At 41.6% G+C, this 19,740-nt stretch overlaps 2 protein-coding genes across 3 annotated transcripts; both read left to right on the forward strand.

Moving 5' to 3' along the window:
* The first annotated feature begins 3 nt into the window (after window positions 1-3).
* Window positions 4-6,682, forward strand: chchd7 (coiled-coil-helix-coiled-coil-helix domain containing 7). The gene is made up of 4 exons (XM_042510803.2): window positions 4-267; window positions 1,373-1,432; window positions 1,550-1,648; window positions 6,037-6,682. The coding sequence occupies exons 2-4, from the start codon at window positions 1,379-1,381 to the stop codon at window positions 6,139-6,141; spliced, it is 258 nt and encodes an 85-aa protein (XP_042366737.1). The 5' UTR covers window positions 4-267; window positions 1,373-1,378; the 3' UTR covers window positions 6,142-6,682.
* A 496-nt stretch (window positions 6,683-7,178) lies between these two features.
* Window positions 7,179-18,471, forward strand: LOC148185967 (uncharacterized). Of its 2 annotated transcripts, XM_088072225.1 has the most exons (4): window positions 7,190-7,929; window positions 12,974-13,073; window positions 16,507-16,641; window positions 18,104-18,471. In XM_088072225.1, the coding sequence occupies exons 1-4, from the start codon at window positions 7,835-7,837 to the stop codon at window positions 18,230-18,232; spliced, it is 459 nt and encodes a 152-aa protein (XP_087928351.1). In that variant the 5' UTR covers window positions 7,190-7,834; the 3' UTR covers window positions 18,233-18,471. The 2 variants fall into 2 exon arrangements, 1 of the variants encoding a protein (XP_087928351.1); XR_015775410.1 differs by lacking the exons at window positions 12,974-13,073; window positions 16,507-16,641; window positions 18,104-18,471 and adding an exon at window positions 8,563-11,939 and having other exon boundaries at window positions 7,179-7,929.
* The last annotated feature ends 1,269 nt before the right edge of the window (window positions 18,472-19,740 follow it).

Below are 19,740 nucleotides of genomic sequence, written 5' to 3' on the forward strand. Positions count from 1 at the left end.
TGACGAGCAGCTGCTAGCCTGTGGCTGCTGGAGTACTCACGGTTAGCCACATGTACGCTAGTGTCGAGCTGTTCACTGACTTGTCAGAGAAAGACTCTCGCACGCATTCACCGGGATATAAGTAACAACACCGTTTTTGAAAAGCTATTATTAGCATTATTTCTGGTCTTTTCTAAATCTGCATCGCCCTTACGGTGTCGATATCAGGCGTATCCACAAGTGATTGGGCTCCAGCCGGATCCACGCTGCTAACGCTCTCTGGGACAGGTAGATGTTCACTGTGTGAAGTTTTATCTCCGTTTACCGTCACATTAGTCACTGCATGTGAATGAGAAGCCGCCACAGACTCTCCGCTAGCTATTAGCTAACACCGGTGAAGGTGAACTTGTCCCGGTCGCAGTGTCCTGTTCGGCGGAGGACACCGGGGTCTGTAGAGGAACCATTTCAGGAAGACGTGTTTACTGTTTAACTTCCACCACTGGTCCATTTGATTTACATATGCTCTGCTAGGGTATTTATTTGGATAGAGTGAATAGATGGTGTTGTGTTTCCCCACGCATCAGCTGTACAGCAGAGAACCAGGTCACAGAAAAGCACCAGCTCGTTTCGATGCTCCGTGAAACCTCCGGACGTTTGTGAAGTCCAGATGATCCTGTCCTGTTTCTATTTCATTCACAGCTACAAAGATGCAATAGCTGGACATGTTTGTTGAAACTGATTGGAACAGAAGACTGTATTGGTGTGAGGATCATTTGGCCCAATCTTTTTGCGCATGGAGATGCAGCTGAAAATACAAAAATTAAATAAATAAAATTGGTGGAACGGAGCACTTCAGTAGACTGCCAAAATGACTTTCCCCAATTAAGAACATCACATGCATTAGTATCAGCAAAAATGTTGTCTGACAAGAGACCACAGTGCAGAAGAGTCAAAGCTATGTTTGAGGTGACGAAAGAGTACCAGTAAATGAAAGATACACGATGAATACTGAAAGATTAATTAAATTTTAATTTCCTCTCAGCATAGGTTCTAATATTTGTGATGTTTAGGTTTTGAAACATGACTTATTACTGTAAATATAAAATAAATGTTATCTATGTTAGTATTTAGAAGTTTACAATATATATACAGTATATATATATATATATATATATATATATATATATATAGAGAGAGAGAGAGAGAGAGAGAGAGAGAGAGACTTAGACTTAGGTAGATATACACAAGCCAATTCAAATTCCAGAAAAGTTGGGGTGCTGTATAAAACATAAATAAAAACAGAGTGCAATGATTTGCAAATCCATTCTGACCTATATTCAGTTAAATACTCAACAGACAAGATATTTAAATTTCAGACTTTTTTTTTTTAAAGATTCCAATGGATAAAAATGCACGAAGAGTTCGGAATCAGGACGTGAACCCGTGCATCGAGGTAAGCTTTGTGAGCCTGTGTCAAACATCAGACTGCTGCTGGCGGGGGTGGGGGTGAGGGGTTGTGGGGGGTAGTGTCCATTCCTGCTCTGTTGTTGGAACCTTTTGTCTTTTTCAGGAGAGCGATGCCTCCCAGAAGTGTTTGGATGCCTACAACTATGATAAGGGCATGTGTTCAGCATATTTCCAGACATACAAGAACTGTAGGAAATACTGGGTGAGTGTGTGTTTCCAGCATCAAAGAGAACACGCTGATGAAAAAAAGTCGGAGATCTTTAACCCTTTAGGACCTGAGCAAATTGGCTTGATTTCTTTAAAAAAACACAGGAAATGTTTTTTGTTTTTTTTAAAAGAATATTACCTAAAAAATATTTGTTTTGTTAATACAGTAAAACAAAACAAACAAAGAAATGATCTGGAAAGCGTGCTTAGAACTTAGTACGGACTGCAACAGAGAGAACATGGCACATAGCGAGTTACCTAAGGTTAAGACAATTTGAATGAGGGGAGGGGGGGTATTAAGCTTTAACTGCCCTTTTTTTTGGTTTAGGGATTTTAAAAAAATTTAAAGTCAAGTTTACATATAGAAATGTTCTTTGTGAAAATGTGATAACATATTGCACTTCCATAAAGTTGTAGAACTCACAAGAGTCAGATCTCAAAAGGCCCTCCCTCCATTTTGTTACTTTATTGACAAGCAGTCTTTCGTTCCGCTCCGTGTTTACAGCGGCTCAAAGTCCAATTGTCATCCGTTTGACATCGTGATCCAATCTGCTATACCTGCAATTGGTGGCTCAAAATGCGTTACAGCATATAGGCTAACGAGAAGCATGACAAAATGTCAGTGCAGACACTACATGGTCGCGTTTGGCATCATAATTTGGAGAGGAGATGCTTGACTCGATAGGACAGGCTGTCTGCTCAGGATGAAGTGTGTATGTGAGGCAAAACTCAAAGGAAATGCAGATATTGGCATTACATGAAATTGGCATTAGCGCTGAATCAAAGTGCGCCTGTTCCATCGCACTGCCGTTGCTATTTTATGGGTATAAAAAACTTTCCTTAACTTGCCAACTCTGCTGGTTCCTGTGCTCTTTAATATTCGTGAGCACGCGCCGTCACACTAATATCACCAGTGACATAATTCTTTTTTTTTTTTTAAATCAAAACGCGTACCTTCCCCTGCTTTTCTGTGTGCTCCCACACGGGGTACTGATTAACACTAACTGATTAACACTAACTTGACTCTTGTGAGTTCTACAACGTAGAACTCACAAGAGTCAGATCTCAAGAGTCAGATCTCAAAACTTGAAACCTCCATTACACATGTGCCTTGTTACATAAATGTGATGCTAATTTCATATGTTGGTGGAATGTCTGAATAAGAACTTGAGTCACCTGTGACGAGCTTACAGCTGCAGCATCTGTCCTGCTGTCACATGAAAGCTCACAGCAGCACAAGCTTCAATTCACAGACTCACATGAAATGCACACCCTGAAGAGATTAATCAGTTATCATTGGCTGAAAACCAAGGAAATGAAAACACTCTCATAACTTTGAAATACTTTAAACGTGCCAGTTTGAATTTGTGGAGGAGGTTCGTTGACTGAAAAAAGCCATCTGTGAGCAGACAGGAGCAGTCTTACTGATTCTGTCTGCAGAGGGAGTGAGGCAGCAGTTGGGAAGGTTCCTCACTGAGTGAAACGAACAGGAAGTAGCTGAGCGGCTGCCATAATACGAGCTGTTTGAATTTCCTTATATGAAGGAAAGAAGCTTCAGTGCTTCCTTTATAATCTCCTGTAGCATAGGAGACACTGGACCATCCTTTGGCTAAGGAAAGGAGAGAATTCTGTCCCACAATTCTTTGCAGCTGCAACATTTTAAGCGAAGGGCCACATCGGTTGTTCTTAAGAATATTGACAATTTAATGATCCATCATCCACAGTGTGTATGAGCCATGTCAGCTTCAGAACACGTTGACATCAACATGAAGCTGTTCCCTGCTGTGCGGGTTCTTATACACAGGCTTATGATCACATCTTTGCCCTGAATAGAGGCTGTGTATTTAAAAAAAAAGTATTTCTTATTGCTTCTTACATGCTTATTAGGGCCCGAGTACTGACCAGTGCAAGGGACCCTGTTGTAATTGGTCTGCTTTTTATTCTTCTTATTATTTTGCCAAATGAATTGCTTTTTTGAGGGCTTTATCATACTCAAAAACTCATGAAACTTACTTAACGCTTATGGTTACGCTTGGTGAAAATTTTTGTATTTTGTAGGTCTCGTGTATAGGTGTCAAAAAATGAGCTCAGTAGCGTCCCCTAAATGACAGCCCCGGCAAACCATTTCATGTAGAAGTATGAAAATTTGGAGGTACAAAGAACATGAAGATAGTTAAATTGCGAGCCGTTTTTGATTTCATCAAACGCTGTTGCCGTTCTGCTGCGTTCTTCGCCATAAAACAGGATGTTATGTTTGAGGGGCTAAAGATGCTTAAAAACTCACGAAACATGGCAGACACATCAGTAGTCCTATGGTGTGTTATTTGATCTGATTTTTTTTTTTGCTGTGATGTGCCAAAATGTGCTCTGTAGCACCACCTTCTAATTTTCAGCCCCACAAACCATTTAACCTAGTGCTACGAAACTTAAGAAACTAGTGTAAAAGCCCAAGACCTACAAAAAAGCCTCTTGGAGCCATGTCCTAAAGCCAACAGAAAGTTCATAATTTTTAATTTTATTTGAAACTTTGGGCAGTTTTTTGCCATTTCTGCTAGAGCCTGACTGATTTTTCAATATACCTATATCATCAGCTGATATGAGCTTTTTACAGACATAATGGAGCAAATCAACCTCTGCACATATTTTTTTCCCAAATGCGCTGAAAAGAAAACTCTGTTCACAGACCATATAATGCAGAAAATGATGCTGGCTGGATTTGAAATAGTTGCATTCTATAGTTTGTCCAGCAGAGTGCGGTCTTACTCTATTGTTTACACTACTCTCAGCACTGTCAAAGCAGCATATTAGACCACATAGGGTTCTGCCACAATCACACAGGCTGGATCCCTTTTCAAATGTATCACATCTGCTGCTTTAGCTGACCCTCACACACACACAGAGAGAGACAAAGAGTCAGAGAGAGAACCAAACACCACTTCTAAAATACTTCAAAAGTATCCAGACTCCACCACTACATGGAGGAAACACTAATTAACCTAGAGATTAGAAACTTGAGAAACATATTTAAAACCCCATGACCTACAAAAAAAGCGTCTTGCCCTAAACCCAAAATAAAGTCCACCATTTCTAACTTTAATTATATTTTTGGCCAAATTTTTGCCATATCTGCTAGAACCCGACTGATTTTTCATTGTACCTATTTTAGCACCCGATTTGAGCCTTTTAACAAACAGCTCTAAAAGATCAGAATCAGCATATAACATGAAAAGGGGACATTTTAAGCCATGTGATGTTTTTAATTTTACATGTTTGAATCGAATAATGATATTAAATAGGGCTTGGGGTAAAATAATTCACACAGCACAGTATTGCAGTATTTTGTGTGCCGATATTTATACACAGACACCAATTATCGGTGGTTTATTATGCACATTATTCACTTTTACAAAAACACATCTTAATACTACTTGAATAATAAAATCCCTGTCTTTCTTAGTCCACTAGATGGTGCTGAGTTTTTATTTTCTGGTGAGGTTCGTAGAGGTCTCGGTCAGCAGCATTTGGCTGGAAGTTAATCAAAACAAAGATGGAAATACCACAGAAAGTGAATCAGAAATGCACTGTCAGCATTTAAATCAAACATCTGGACTTATTTTCGACTCTCAAACACAGAAGAAATGACAGGTTTGGACATGATATGGGATGTACAAGGAACGTTGTATGACAATAAAATACTCTGGGAACAGCAGGGCTCACATCACACACCACTAACTCAAGATAACCTTAGCCGCTGACAGCCAAGCTATCACTAAACCCGCTCAGCCAAAAAATCAACCAACACAGGGCACACAGCTTGACATAATTACTGTCCAACTCTGAGAGATCTCAGAAGATAACACAATCCATCACCTATGGCATGTGCAAAGATCTGCGTCCATACAGTTGTTGAAAAGGAGGGATTTGTTTACATGTTCAAAAACACTGGAGCTCAGGAATGTGACTCCCCGGCGGTTTGTCAGCGACACCGTCGTACCCATGCTCAAAACACCATACCCACGCTCCACAGAGAAGTAAAGCATAAAGCTAAGGGATCTTTGAGTACAGCGGGAATGTTCCTGCCATTCAAAGCGTACAGTCAAAGTCTGTAATGCAGGCTCCCAGGCTGAGATAACCCTGATGATGTCCTAGTGATGTCATTACTTTCTCAAAAAATGACAAAGCACTTCCAGAGGTGTTGAAAACTTACCATGACATGGTAAACTGGTGGAGTGACTCTCAATATCAACAGGCTCAGCTGCATCTGCATGCAGAGTGACTGGAGTATCTTTTGTCAGGGTTTCTGCTCATAGTGGAAACGGGTGGCAGCAGCTTGTTGTATGTAAAGTATTTTTAAATTAGCACTTTGTGTTTGTGTCCTTCTAGCACAACATCATGCTGCAGAGGAGGAGAGACGGAGTGAGACCTGACATGCCCACGGCTGCGGAGAGGCAGGAGATGCTCACTGCCATCGGAGGCAAACCGTACTGAGAGACATCGGGCTCACACAAAGACACTGCAGAGAGCAGCGCCCAAGTAGACTTGACCTGTCTTCACACTCAGGTCCAGTGTCTCCACCGGGAACTGGTCTGTTCATTAACATGGAAAGAGAGGAAGGTCACAGAGAAGATATATGACTTGAGATTTATTAAATCATTTGATATGAAACTGTCACAACATGAAAAGCGTTTGAGGAGCTTTTCAAGCATTTTTGTTTTGATGGAAGAAAGTACTGTCATGGTATCACTAATGTCATTTTCCACTGAAGTCACAACTGCTGAGATGGTGTTTTTGTGGATTTTACCATGAATATTCAAAGTCCTCAACAAGTAGACAAATGCTTGAACCCACAGGCTGAAATGTGTGATTCACAGTGTTAAACAATCTGTGTGGAGGACTTCTTCATTTCTGAAATCTGAAGCCTGCTGGGCACTAACTCAACAGATTCCAGCTCACAAGCATGGTGAAATGTGTAAATTGTGATGGACATCTTGCATCTGTTTATCTTTAATAAAAATAATTGAGTATTGTATGTTTCCCCGCTTCTCATTTTCTTTTGTGGGTCTTATTTTGTTTGTTTTTTTGTGTAATCTTCAGTCCTTCATTTCTTCTTTTTCTGATTCCATATACTTGTTATGAGTGATGGAGGAAGTGCCCATGACATAAATGAAAGTGGTGATACCACAAGTTAAAGATCTTATTTTTACTGTATTTCTATTTTATGTGCTTGTACTAATTTCTGCTCTCTATAATTCTCTGTGCTTGGCATCAGAGCGACTGTAACAATCCACAATTTCACCATAAATTCCACTTGAGCAAAAATGAGGTCTTCCTCACAATTTAAAGGATTTAAGACAAAGATCCAGTTTTTCCTTTTCTTTCAACTCATTTATTTACACATTTTTAGGTAATTTTCTTAAACTTTTACTAATTTCTTACCAATTTTGTTTCTCATTGCCTTCTTCCCATGTTGGGAAAAGGGAAATGGCAGTGGAGTGCTGCTGTAAGGAAGTGGTTTTAAGCGCACTTTGAGCTACAAATCAGCCCAGTGTCTCATAGCTCTCACTCTACGCTGTGCGCGCGCCCGCGAGCTCCATGCAGATGTCTGCGAGCTCACGCAGCTCAGGACTGCAACAGATCCATGGACTACACCTGCTGAGCTTCTGAGTGTGTTTCGTGGTGTGTGTCTCTACCTGTGTGCAGCACCGGGCGGCGCTACAGGAAACACGGCAGCAACACACACAGAGGGGACGAACACACTTAACCATTACACGGACAAGAAGTGTTGCAGGTTGGCTCAGCCTGCAGCTGGACTCTCAGTAAAGGAACCTTGTGACTCATGAGATGAGAGTACTAATGCTAAAACACTCTCACGCGGATGAAACACTCTCAAACGGATCATTCAGAGGAGAAAGTTTCGGGATATTTTCCTTCTGCTAACATTAAGCCTTCATCCTGCAAACTGGCTGGTTGTTATCGGTGATCCATTGAAGTAACGTGTTGCACTTTGTAACTGCCCTCACACTGGGCTGATTCGTGGAGTTTACAGCATGGATGTATTATAATCATCCTGACTCGTTGCAGAGTTGGAATCATCTAAAAAAGAAACCTACTGGTGACTACGGTCAGTTATAACATCTCAAACTGCAACAATCAGAAATGAGACAGAACCATAAAACTCACGATGCACATGGTCTGTGATGATCCCTCTCTGTTCACCAAAGGACAAACTGATATGTCATATTTGTCAGAGTTTTTCAGTCAAGACTCGTTTTTAAGGTACAGTATTTTTACACTTACAGTACTTTCCTCATAGTGAAAACGGCTCACTGCACGCTGTGGGAGAATGACTCGCTTTCTTTTTGTATCGTTCTGCTGTAAAGTTGGAGTGCGCTGGATTTGTAACACAAGACAAAACGAGAGCATCATTGTAAAACAGAGTGTGGCACAATAATAATTCTAACTTATTTATCTTGTTTTTATAAGCACTGGAAGCCCAAATTGTAATTGAATCTAAAACTCCATTAACGGCTTTGTCCTACTATAGGGCATCTACTCTAAAATCTATTCATACATGTGAAACAGAGCGTTCTTTGTAAATCAAGACAAATTTAGAAAATCTGACCATGAACCTCAATAATGATATCTAATCTAATGTGCATAATGCAGGAGTCCAGGAACAGTGGTGTTGTTTGTGCTCAGGAAGAAGTCATTGAACTCATCTCTCCGTTAACTCTTTCTCAGCAGCTGCTGTGTTTCACAGGACTTTCCCTGATTTTCTGTGTGGTTTTTTTTCTCTCTCTCATTGATCTAAATTGGACTGGAGCAGAGAGGCGACCTCACACACTGTCACTGCCACTGTCAGACATGCTCTAAGTCATGTTTAGATAAACTCTGTGTTTTGGTCCACAGACCTAGTTGCCCTCCATCACCCCTCACATGGACCTGTATGTTGAGCTCTGCTGTTCCTTTGGGTAAATTGAAGGGTTCCTGCTTCTCTCCCAGTCCTCAGCTCAGGATGGACACATTAAAGTCTGCCAAAGTGTATGCAACAAGTGATACATATTTCTAAACAGCTGGCTCTAAAAGAATAATGAATTGCAGAGAAAGTAGCTCAAAGACTTTGCACTGTTTTTTTTCTCTAAAAATCGAGCTGGCTGTGGCTCAGAGGTAGAGCGCGTTGTCCTCTAATCAGAAGGTCAGCGGTTTGATCCACAGCTTCTCCAGTCAACATGTGGAAGTATCGTCCTTCCCACTGAATCCCACATTGTTCCCGTTGCTGCGTCATCAGAGTGTGAGTGTGAAAAAGGCCAGGGGCCTCATGTACAAAGGGTGCGTACGCACAAAAACGTGGCGTACGCTCTTTCTCACGGCAAAGTTCAGATGTATCAAGAGTGAAATGACTGTGGAAATGTGCGGTGCCTCACGCCAACTTCATAGCTGGCGTACGCACGTTTCTACAGCCGTTGATACTTTGGCGACACTCAGGTGATCCTGGGAAACATAAAATAAACACGTGTAACCAATCCGTCCTCTGAATGATGACTTAATGATGTGCACATCAGAGACACATGAACAATTAACACCAGTGAACAATTAACACACACACACACAAACATACGTGTCTCCAATTACATGAGTGGATATAAAAGCGTGCGCAAAGTGGTGCAAAAAGTACCGCTGAAAACAATGGCAGCTTTAGCAGCATTAGAGGACATTGCAAATGGTGCAATTAGAAGAGAGCGTGTGTTTCGAGACAGAGACGATGTACTGGCACACGATGACGACTGGCTCATCAGCCGCTTTAGGTTCCCGAGGGCAATCCTCGTGGAACTGTGCGCAGAGCTGCGGCCGGCCTTGGAGCGCAACACAGCCAGGAGCCATGCGCTGCCTGTGCCCATACAGGTGCTGACCACACTGGGGTTCCTGGCAAGAGGGAGCTGGCCGACCGATCGGGACTGTGCCAGTCGACCCTCAGCCGAGCCATGCCAGCCGTATGGGACGGAATTATCCGCATGTCAGCCAGATATATCAAATTCCCATACCATGCAGCTGAACAGGTCAACATTAAAGCGCAATTTGCAGCGAGAGCCAGTTTTCCTAATGTAATCGGAGCTATCAACTGCACACACATTGCTATAAAAGCGCCGTCACATGATGAATTTGTATACGTGAACAGGAAACACTTTCATTCCATCAATGTACAGATCATATGTGATGCGCAAATGCAGTTAACCAACATTGTGGCGAGGTGGCCTGGTTCAACGCACGATTCACGCATTCTGAGTAACAGCATGGTTGGGAACAGACTACAAGCTGGCACTGTGCGCGATGGGTGGCTTCTTGGTAAATAAATTTGTCGTGTAATTGTCCTAATATTAGTCCCTGTGATGCGCATTGAGCATGTGCGCCCCCAAATCATATCCCGTCTTCACCGCATCATTACAGCGGTTAGAGTTAGTGACTTGCTGTGTTTTGCTGGTTAAACTACAGTTTCAGATCTTTCTAACAAGCCCCTATTTGTCACTGTGCGCAACGTACTCATGTTAATAACCCCGTGCGTAAAGTGTGCATAAAGACTTATCAGCCTCACCTTCTCCCCGGCGCACTTCTGCACTAATTTGCAACAATAGTGTGTGATCCGTGTAAGTGTATAAACTTAATGAATGGAAGCTTAAAATCCCGTCTTACTCATCTTTTGTTTCTTATTTTCTGATCGTGCAGAGAGGGGAATCTCAGGTGCAGGGCTTATTTAAATATGATTTTTAAATGGGGGCGTGGACAGGGAGTGGTCGGGTACTCCAACATGTGCGCTCAATTCCACGCTGATTGGGATGTACAAAGGGAATGTGCTTGGATTCATGCGTGCGCACAGATTCATACATCAGGATTTTTTTGTGCGTACGACGTTTTCTGGATTTGAGCGTACGCCATGTTTCAGTAGGAAATCCACGCAAGTCTTTGTACATGAGGCCCCTGGACTCTGTCTCACTCTCTCCAGAGACCCCGACCAATCAGTGATGAGACTTGGCGCATCTCCTCTCTCATTTGTCACCTGCACTCGGGCAGAGCCAGAGGAGGACGGCAACAGACGTTAATGGACTTTTACGTCTTGGTGTTCCCGTTTTGGACTTTTTGAAGTTGTGTGTGTAACCCAACACTTAAGTTATGACTGTTCTATCGCTATGGTGAATCTACTTGCCTTACTATTTATGCCCCGTTTACACGTACACGGTTATTTTTAGAAACGGAGAAATATTCCTGCGTTTGCACCCTTCGTTTACACGCAAACGGAGAATTCGCCTCTGAAAACGATGCTTTTTAAAAACTCCGGCCAGGGTGGAGATCGTGGAAAACGCCGGTTGCCCGTTTGCGTGTAAACGGAGCAAAACGGAGCAAAACGGAGAAAACGCAGGCAGTAGACGTCACAGTATGCGACAGAACTTGCACTTGCGTCAAAAGTGCGACCTATGTTTACATGTTGCTATGGTAACTATGGATCCCCCGCAGAGTAGCAGCCGTATTTATGTTGGTGCAAGCCCTCTTCTCATGCTTACATTTACAACTACAGCTGATTTATTACATGGAGGAGCAGAGACGGATGAGTGTTCGGAGGACAGCAATTTTGCAACAACTTCTCCTCCCTCCAACACCAAGAGCCTGTCCGCGTCGGGATTCTGATTGGCTAGCGTGGGCTTCAGCTTCTCGTTACACTGCCACCTACAGTTTTGGAATGTCCTGGCAGCAGACATACACGGGTTCGTGTAAACGCAAAGTTTTCTGAAAACGGATACGTGTGCACGGAATTATTTTTGAAAACGGAGAGGGTGAAATGTCCGTTTCTAAAAATAACCGTGTACGTGTAAACGGGGCATAAGTCTGTGAGTAGCATGCTGTGTGCAAAAGTTCCGGTGTATGCTAACAACATGATAACGAGGAAGAGAGACTCGTTATCCAGCTCTGTGTTAACCATACGGTTCTGTGTTTCGTTTCTGTTGATTCCTGATGTCATGTGGTTAGTTTGACAGAAGTTGTGCATGAAGTCAGTTGTAAAGCCATTTTTGTATGCTTCCTTAGGTTTAAAACCCTAATTACTAGCGTCCATGCATAAGCAGTTTTGAGACAGGCGCCACTGGCAACACGCAGCCACACGTGACATATTAAAGGAGCATATCACTGTTCACACTGTAGTGGCATTGTGGTAGCTAAATCTTATTTCTATGACAGCCATTTGCTTATCTTGGATATGTGTGTATACAGAGTAAACGTAAATGCTATGTACATCGACATACCGTGGCCTGTGTAATTATTATGCTGACACGTGTTAATGTACATTCTTTATTGTTTTCTCATATTTCAGAACCACACATAAACGTCAAAAACAATCTGCTTGGACTGTAACGACATCTGGTTAAGTTCTTATGGGACACCCTGCAGCGGGCCAGTTACCCTTCAACCAGTCAGAATAGTTTTTACAGTGAGTGTGTGTGAATAGCAGGTGGCACCTTGTACAGTAGTCTTGGACACCAGTGTGTGAATGTGTGTGTGTGAATGGATGAATATGACATGAAGTGTGAAAGTGTTTTGAACAGTTGGAAGACTAGAAAAGTGCTATTAAAGTGCAGAGCATTTACCATTTAAAAATAAGCTGAGCACTGAGTGGACCTGTTAGAATTGTTAGACTGTTCAGAGAAATGTCAGCTCAGGTAACTTCAACAAACTGTTTACAGCTGCGTCAATGTTAGTATGCAACAGCTACCAACTACATGCTCTCTGTCACATGGACACATGTTCAAATGAGCCTGTTTTCCAAAGATATGTGCTCTGTAGTGTCCGGCCTATTTCCTTTTGCTCTTAAATTTGCCTAATACATGTTAGACAGTTTAAGAAAAACAGAGCGTTCAGAAACCCGACCCTGTGAGGCAGCCAGGGGGGCTCCTCCCATTGAAGTGGGTTACACTCTGAGAAGAAAATTATGTCCAGGATATTGTTTTTCAGATGAAAGCTGATGTGGGTGGGGTACTGTGCAATACATCTAAAGAGTGTGAGAGAGGCCCTACCTCTGACAGTACATCTACAGCACCGCTCAGGCACACACTGAGTGACTTTAACTGCACTAAGGTCAGGTGCATCACTTTATGTGTCATCTGGCCTGAACCCTCTGGCTAAGCATCCAGCTAACATGGTCTGCGCTCTGTTTACAAATAAAGATGAAATAAATATTGGGTACAGTGAAAAAGTGTATCTAGAGTATCAATGATGATGATATGGTGATAAGTGATCAACCATCTAGATACATTTCAGATGTCTCTCCTCTCCTCAGACTTCTTGTGTGGATAGCATCACTGCTTCATGTTGCCAAACTCCTGAAGAGTGACCTCGCCCGTTGCGGGAAGGTTTACAGGCTTCTGCACAGGAAACTGGTCAGTGCTCATATAGTAACATGAAAATATGTATTACAACCATAGACTATATATAAAGATGGACAACATGACAGTTCCCTGTAAGTGTAGCTTTTCACTCTGGATTGCCTCCTGGTGTCTGTCTGCAGTATAGGTCATAAAGCCCACCCCTCCATGTCAGTGAATGATCACAGGCCAAACTAAAAACACAGAGTACAAGCCAAATACATTTTTCCCAAAGATGTTTTCTGTCACTGAAGGTAGTTCTCATCACCCTGAGGTTTGCTCAAGTGCTTGTTTTCATGATCAGTTTGGTTTGGTTTTAATTATTATGGTTTTAGTTAATGCATTCTACAAAAGGAGGATTTTCTGCTATGATTGACAGCTGTGACAGCCAATCCCTGTCCTCACATTCAATGGAGCTGCTCTCGATTGGTTGGACAGGTGTTTTGCCAGAATCTCTCCTACTGTGTATACCTCTACGATGCTGATTCCGGCTCCAAAAGACGTCACCAGCGTGAGATGACAGCGGCTGTATCATGCATGGGTAAGTGGGGTTACGTCGTCCATGTTGATATACAGTCTATGGTGACAACCATTGGTCTTACATCTTACAAGTTTTGACCAGATGCCTTTTTCAAAATTCATATATTCATATAGCATTAAACAAGACCATATGAGGTTGTGTGGTAGGCAAAAACAAATGAGTTGTTCAACCATTATAAGTACCATATTATGCAAAATGCAATTTTTCAGGGCTTAAGTATTAGACATGCATCCATCGATCAGCCGATGAATTAGCCGATATTCAGCTTGAACCATCATAACCTGTGAGCTGCTGGTCAGTCTCTGACATCGCTGATCCATTCCCAGTAAAATTTAGTGTGCAGAGCGACACAGACAGGCACCTCCTGCTGTCAGCCGGTTCCGATTGTCAAAAGGGTGATGTTTCATCAGACCTCCTTCTCAGTCCCTCCAGGATTTTGTGAGCTGTTTTTGTGATTGTTGCGGCCTCAAATGCCTGATTCCACGGCAGCTTTTATGGAAAACTGCAGTTGAAGTTGATATGTTTTTGGACATTTTTTTTCTGTTAGCTTTCTGATCTGAGAGCTATGAGATGCTGAGCTGATTTCTGTTGAATTAAATAAATACACAACATTTTTAGTTTTTAAAAGTTTACAATTACAATGCACTTTCAGAGCTAATGTTAAAATAAAACCAATATTAAAAACAATCTTTGCTAGTTTAATTTGTTTTTAACATCAGAACCAGTCAGGAAGATTTATAAAGCAACAGTGAGGTCAATGAGGATGAAATGGGCTGACCTGATAGTAAAGACAGAGAAGGACAGAAGTGTGTGCTAGGTAACATACACATGAACAAATAAACACACACAAATCCTCACTGTGTTACATTAACATCATAAAAATTATGAGCTTATCGTCGATTATTTAAAAAAAAAAACACAATAAAAACAGTTGACAGAAAAGACTGCCTGTTTTTATTTTGAAACTGAAATGCAAAAATGAGGTCAGCAGCGGGCCATCATGTGCCAACCGAAAATAGCCAATCGACTCAAGTGTATTTTGGTTGAGATTAAGAGAGAGTTTGTCCCAAAGCCCTCTGGGTCTCCATGACACGTGAGCAGAACCAACTTGTGTATTAAGTGTTTGCAGAAGGAAATTTACACGTATTCCATAATTCATTAATATGTTATAAACTCTGATCTTTTTGTAGGTACTAACAAAATCTACAGCTGCCTCTGAATGGTTGTAGTTCTTGTGTAAATAAGGAATGCACATAATTATTATTGCTTGTCATTATAGGAAATCACAATTTTAATTCATATAGTGCTCTGTTATGTTCACACCACGCAGATGCCTTTGAAATATGTTAAACATAACGAAAGAGTAGAAATATAAAACATTTGGTCAGCAATTAGCAGATTTGGTCAAAAATCAAAACAGATGAGTGATGGCTGTCAGAATGTTTGGTGATTTATGAAATCATCACATTGCTGAAAATACTGAGCCTGAACCCGACCAAGCCTGAACCCCCCCCCCACAGGGTTTATTCAGTTTCATTCAAAGGGCTTGACTGGCATTTGAAAAGTTAAATTCACATTAGCTAAGCAAGTGTAAAGTAAAAACAAAAAAACTATGTACAATAAGTAAAGATTTACCAGAAATTAGTTTATGTTACGTCGCTGACACACCTGGGTACACCTCTGACACACCCACCCATCAGAAAACGCAACTCAAAGCCTGTTGTACTCTGTTTCAAACTGTAGCTAAACGCTGCACACCATTTTTAGATTGATCGTGCCCAAGAAATTCCCACAGAGTTCATGAATTAGGTGTAGGTTTTCAGTATCAAGGTGCAAATCTGCTCAAAGATTTACTTGCATTTCATGAATGAGAGAGTGTGTGTAAATCTCTAGTCCACAAAATTAGAACTGAGATCCACAAATGCCAAACTGTAATTCAAATCCAAAAATGCCTTGTTGGATCACAAATAGTAAAAAAAAATATGAAAAATCACAGGAAAAGTCCTGTTTGAAAGTGGTAAATGTTAGAAAGATGTTCAGATATTATTTATTTGTGGAATTTGGTAGTGTATTTTCAGATAAATTTATTTGCAAATTGTTTTAATGAGTTAACAAATCTTTTTGTATTTTTTTTAGGTATTTTATATTTACAGATTCTATAACACAGTCTGTTCACACAAATGCTAATGAGACAAATTTATCTAAGTGTTTTTTGTTTTTTGGATGGATGATGGGTGGGTGGGAGGATGGATGATGGATGGATGGTGGATGGATGATGGATGGATGGATGGGTGGATGGATGGATGGATGGATGGATGATGGATGGATGATGGGTGGGTGGGAGGATGGATGGATGGTGGATGGATGATGGATGGGTGGGTGGATGGATGGATGGTGGATGGATGATGGGTGGGTGGGTGGATGGATGGAATGATGATGGATGAATGGGTGGGTGGATGGATGGATAGCTGGATGGATGGATGATGGATAGGTGGGTGGGTGGATGGATGGATGATGGATGGGTGGGTGGATGGATGGATGGGTGGATGGGTGGTGGGTGGATGGATGGATGATGGATGGGTGGGTGGGTAGATGGATGGATGATGGGTGGGTGGGTGGATGGATGGATGGATGATGGATGGGTGGATGGATGGATGGATGATGATGGATGGATGGATGGATGATGGATGGGTGGGTGGGTAGATGGATGGATAATGGATGGATGGGTGGGTGGGTGGGTGGATGGATGGTTGGATGGATGATGGATGGGTGGGTGGGTAGATGGATGGATAATGGATGGGTGGGTGGGTGGGTGGATGGATGGATGGATGGATGTTGTCATCAGATCTTGTCTCAGCTCTTGCTCTTGTTGATCTCCACTCCACTCCACTGTCACTTGAACCCCAGATGTCTCACAGGGTGGGTGTGAAGGAGGGGAATCCTTGCCAGCCCACATATGTTTACCCTGAGGAGGTGAACATGTTGATGCGTAGTGTCTTCATACAGGACGTCTGTGACTACCCCAACCCCTGCCACACTCAGGTTAGTATGGGCTCATTTTGTCTCTGTAGTCACTAGAGATGTGTGTGGAATCAGCTCAGCTCAGATGACAGTGGATTAGATGCTCACTGGCTCTCTGACAGCTTTCACCGGAGTCCACAGGCACCTGGCACCTCGCACCAGGCGTGTTCTTATTAAGCCAGGACAGTGACAGTTAATTCTGGCATTGAAAACAAGAACTGAAAAGGAAACAGAGACACTGAAACAAGTGGTGAAAAAGTGGTATTGAAGTATTGGCATTAAAAAAAAGACATTCACCGGAAAACTAAAACACATTAAATGATTCCTTTTTTCAGTTTAGCCAACATTTACTGTCACTGCCCCTGCCCAATATAATCTCAGTGGACAGGATGTATTATGAAGTTATGTAGTTTTATAGGAAAGTCTGCAACACACATGTGAAATTAGATAGATAGATAAATGCGGTGAGCTGATTTTATTTGTACCCATAGGCAGATGTAATAGATAGATAGATAGATAGATAGATAGATAGATAGATAGACTGTACTGTTGATCCTCATCTAGATAAGAGGGGCAAGGAACCACATGTGGGTTCAGTCGGTGTGTTGAGCCCGATTTTAACAGACTATGACCTGGTGGACACATGGAGGGTTTAACACCCAGACAAAACGGGATTCACATGGGTGAAAGCAGGGCCTGATAGGGTTAGTGCAGCTCGGTTGGACAAGATATATAGTTTCAGCAGACATGACAAAAGATTGGTGCTGTCGCAGTTGTCCCTTGCTGTGTTTTCAGAGCACGGTATGGTCCATTGTCACTTGAACATCTCCTTAGGACGAATGCAATCTGTGTACAGAAATTTAAAGTGAGGCTTTTACAAGACACCCAGTTTTGCTCTAGTTTCAAGGAATTTTGGGGAGTGTGAGAGAGAGGAAGGAAGAGTTTGAGTCACTCAGGTTATGGTCGGACTTTGTCAATTGTATTTAGGGTCTGCTTCTGCTAGGATGAAGAGGGTGGTTGTCAGGATGGAGGGCAGCATAAAGGAGGTTGAGAACAGAGTTATGGAGCAGAACACTGTAGAGCGGGGTGTTAGGGGGGTGTATAGTGCTGGAATAAGTGTTTAGTGGACATGTTTTAATAAAGGTGGTTAAAAGTCAAAAGTCTCTCTCTGCCTCTCTCTATCTTGTATAAAGCAGACAACTTCAGATTTGCAGTGGACTGAGTACTACAGCACTTAATATGAATAGTTTCCCCTTGGTCTACTGTGGCTTGGATTGTGCTTCATTTGTTCATTGCTTTTAAACAAGTTTGACAAATGGATATAATATATGAGTGTAAAATGTAAATGAATAAAAATGAATGTCTGTGAATGGAACTGTTCATTTTTTATATCACTTTTTCATTTTTTTCATAGTCATTGCTACATTCAGCCTTTTACCACAGGGGTCATGATTTAATGATGTGTAACTTTGTTATGTTTCAGGTGGTGTACGTCACTGTGGAGCACCTCCATAGAGTCCACATCAGCTCAAGTGTGTGTCTCTTCATTAGTCATATCTATGCTCATGTACTTAGCAGTACCAGTTTTATGATGCTGGTAAGTTATTTCTAGACAATATCCATTCTGTTGTTTTTCTTTTTAAGATGTACGACTTCAATCTGTTCTGTCATTTAAATATAACAAAATCATAAAAAGCACCGGTGGTTGTTGTTATGAGACAGTATGCACTGACTGTCACAGATGATCTGCTGTATGTTTCAGGGTTGCATTTTCTCTTGTCTGAGATGGTCCTCTGTTCAGGCTTGCTGTAATTGGACAGAAAGAGTTTGAATAAAAAACATAGTTCATTCTCTATTTATCATTATCGCTTTCTAACAGGCTCTCTGCATTGAAGCATTTCAACTGAATGTTTCAGTTGTCCACTTCAAATAAATCATGCATCTCAAAAATGCACTTACACATCTGATACCAGTTTGTACAGTCATGTGATAACAAAGGTATTACAATACAAAGAACAATTCATTATACTGACATCACCTGAAAAAAAAACACCAGGCTGCTACAGTGCAACCATCCAGACCTCTTCACACACCAGACTGGCTGGCTAGAACTCAATAATCTGCTTTTTATGGCTCTGCTGAGGCCCAAGACATTATGTTTTTTGGGTTGTCTGTCTGTCTCCTTCTTGTGAATGGAACATCTTTAGAACGCCCTGAGGGAATATCTTTAAATTTAGTGTAAACATCCACTTAAACTCAAGGATGAACTTTTTAGATTTTGGTGATAGGTCAAAGGTCAAGGTCACTGTAACCTTTCTGTCTCATTCTTGTAAACACGATATCTTTAGAACACCCTGAGGATTTTTTTTTTTTTCAAATTTGGTACAAACATCCACATGGACTCAAGGATCAAGTGATTAGATTTTGTTGGTTTAGGTCAAAGGTCACGGTCACTGTGACCTCGTGTGTCTCATTCTTGTATTTGTGATATCTCACAAGAACACCTTGAAGAAAGTGTTTGGAATCAGGCACAAACATTCACTTGGACTCAAGGATGACCTGATTAGATTTCAGTTGCCAAAGGTCAAAGTCCCTGGGACTCCCTCTGCCTCATTCCTGTGAACAGGATATCTCAAGAACACCTCGAGGGAACTCTTCAAATTCGACACGAATGAACGAGTGGAGTCAAGGATGAGCTGATAAGATTTTGGTGGACACAGATCAAGGTTATGCTGACCTTGCATTTGTCTTATTCTTGTGAATGCAAAATCTGAAGATGGCCTTGAAGATAAATGTCTGTTTGGACTCAAAAATGAACTGATTAAAATCTGGTGGTCAGAGATCAAAAGTCACGGTCATAGTGACCTCACAAAACATGTTTTTGGCCATCATTCAAGAATTCATTATGCCCAGAATTAGCACAAATGCCTAATAGGATATAATAATAAAGTGCTGACATTTTATATCCAAGAGGTCAAAGGTCAACTGTGACATCATAATGTTTTACAAAAATACTTTTCTTTCCATGACTCCACTCCATATCTCAGGAACAGAGGGGGAGAAAACTGGTCAGAAACTGAATTGGTAACACTTTAAACTGTACTGATTGCAGAGATCTTC

The sequence above is a fragment of the Plectropomus leopardus genome, chromosome 21 (genome assembly GCF_026936395.1).
Source record: "Plectropomus leopardus strain MGB_pleo_1.0 chromosome 21, ASM2693639v1, whole genome shotgun sequence".
In the NCBI taxonomy this organism is placed as follows: domain Eukaryota; kingdom Metazoa; phylum Chordata; class Actinopteri; order Perciformes; family Serranidae; genus Plectropomus; species Plectropomus leopardus.

Excerpts from the sequence above, each read along its gene's own strand:
- chchd7 (XM_042510803.2), top strand. The coding sequence starts at position 1,379 with ATGGATAAAAATGCACGAAGAGTTCGGAATCAGGACGTGAACCCGTGC. Across the intron at positions 1,433-1,549 it reads ACGTGAACCCGTGCATCGAG|GAGAGCGATGCCTCCCAGAA; the intron begins GTAAGCTTTGTG and ends TGTCTTTTTCAG. Across the intron at positions 1,649-6,036 it reads AGAACTGTAGGAAATACTGG|CACAACATCATGCTGCAGAG; the intron begins GTGAGTGTGTGT and ends GTGTCCTTCTAG.
- LOC148185967 (XM_088072225.1), top strand. The coding sequence starts at position 7,835 with ATGCACATGGTCTGTGATGATCCCTCTCTGTTCACCAAAGGACAAACT. Across the intron at positions 7,930-12,973 it reads AGTCAAGACTCGTTTTTAAG|ACTTCTTGTGTGGATAGCAT; the intron begins GTACAGTATTTT and ends TCCTCTCCTCAG. Across the intron at positions 13,074-16,506 it reads GGCTTCTGCACAGGAAACTG|ATGTCTCACAGGGTGGGTGT; the intron begins GTCAGTGCTCAT and ends CTTGAACCCCAG.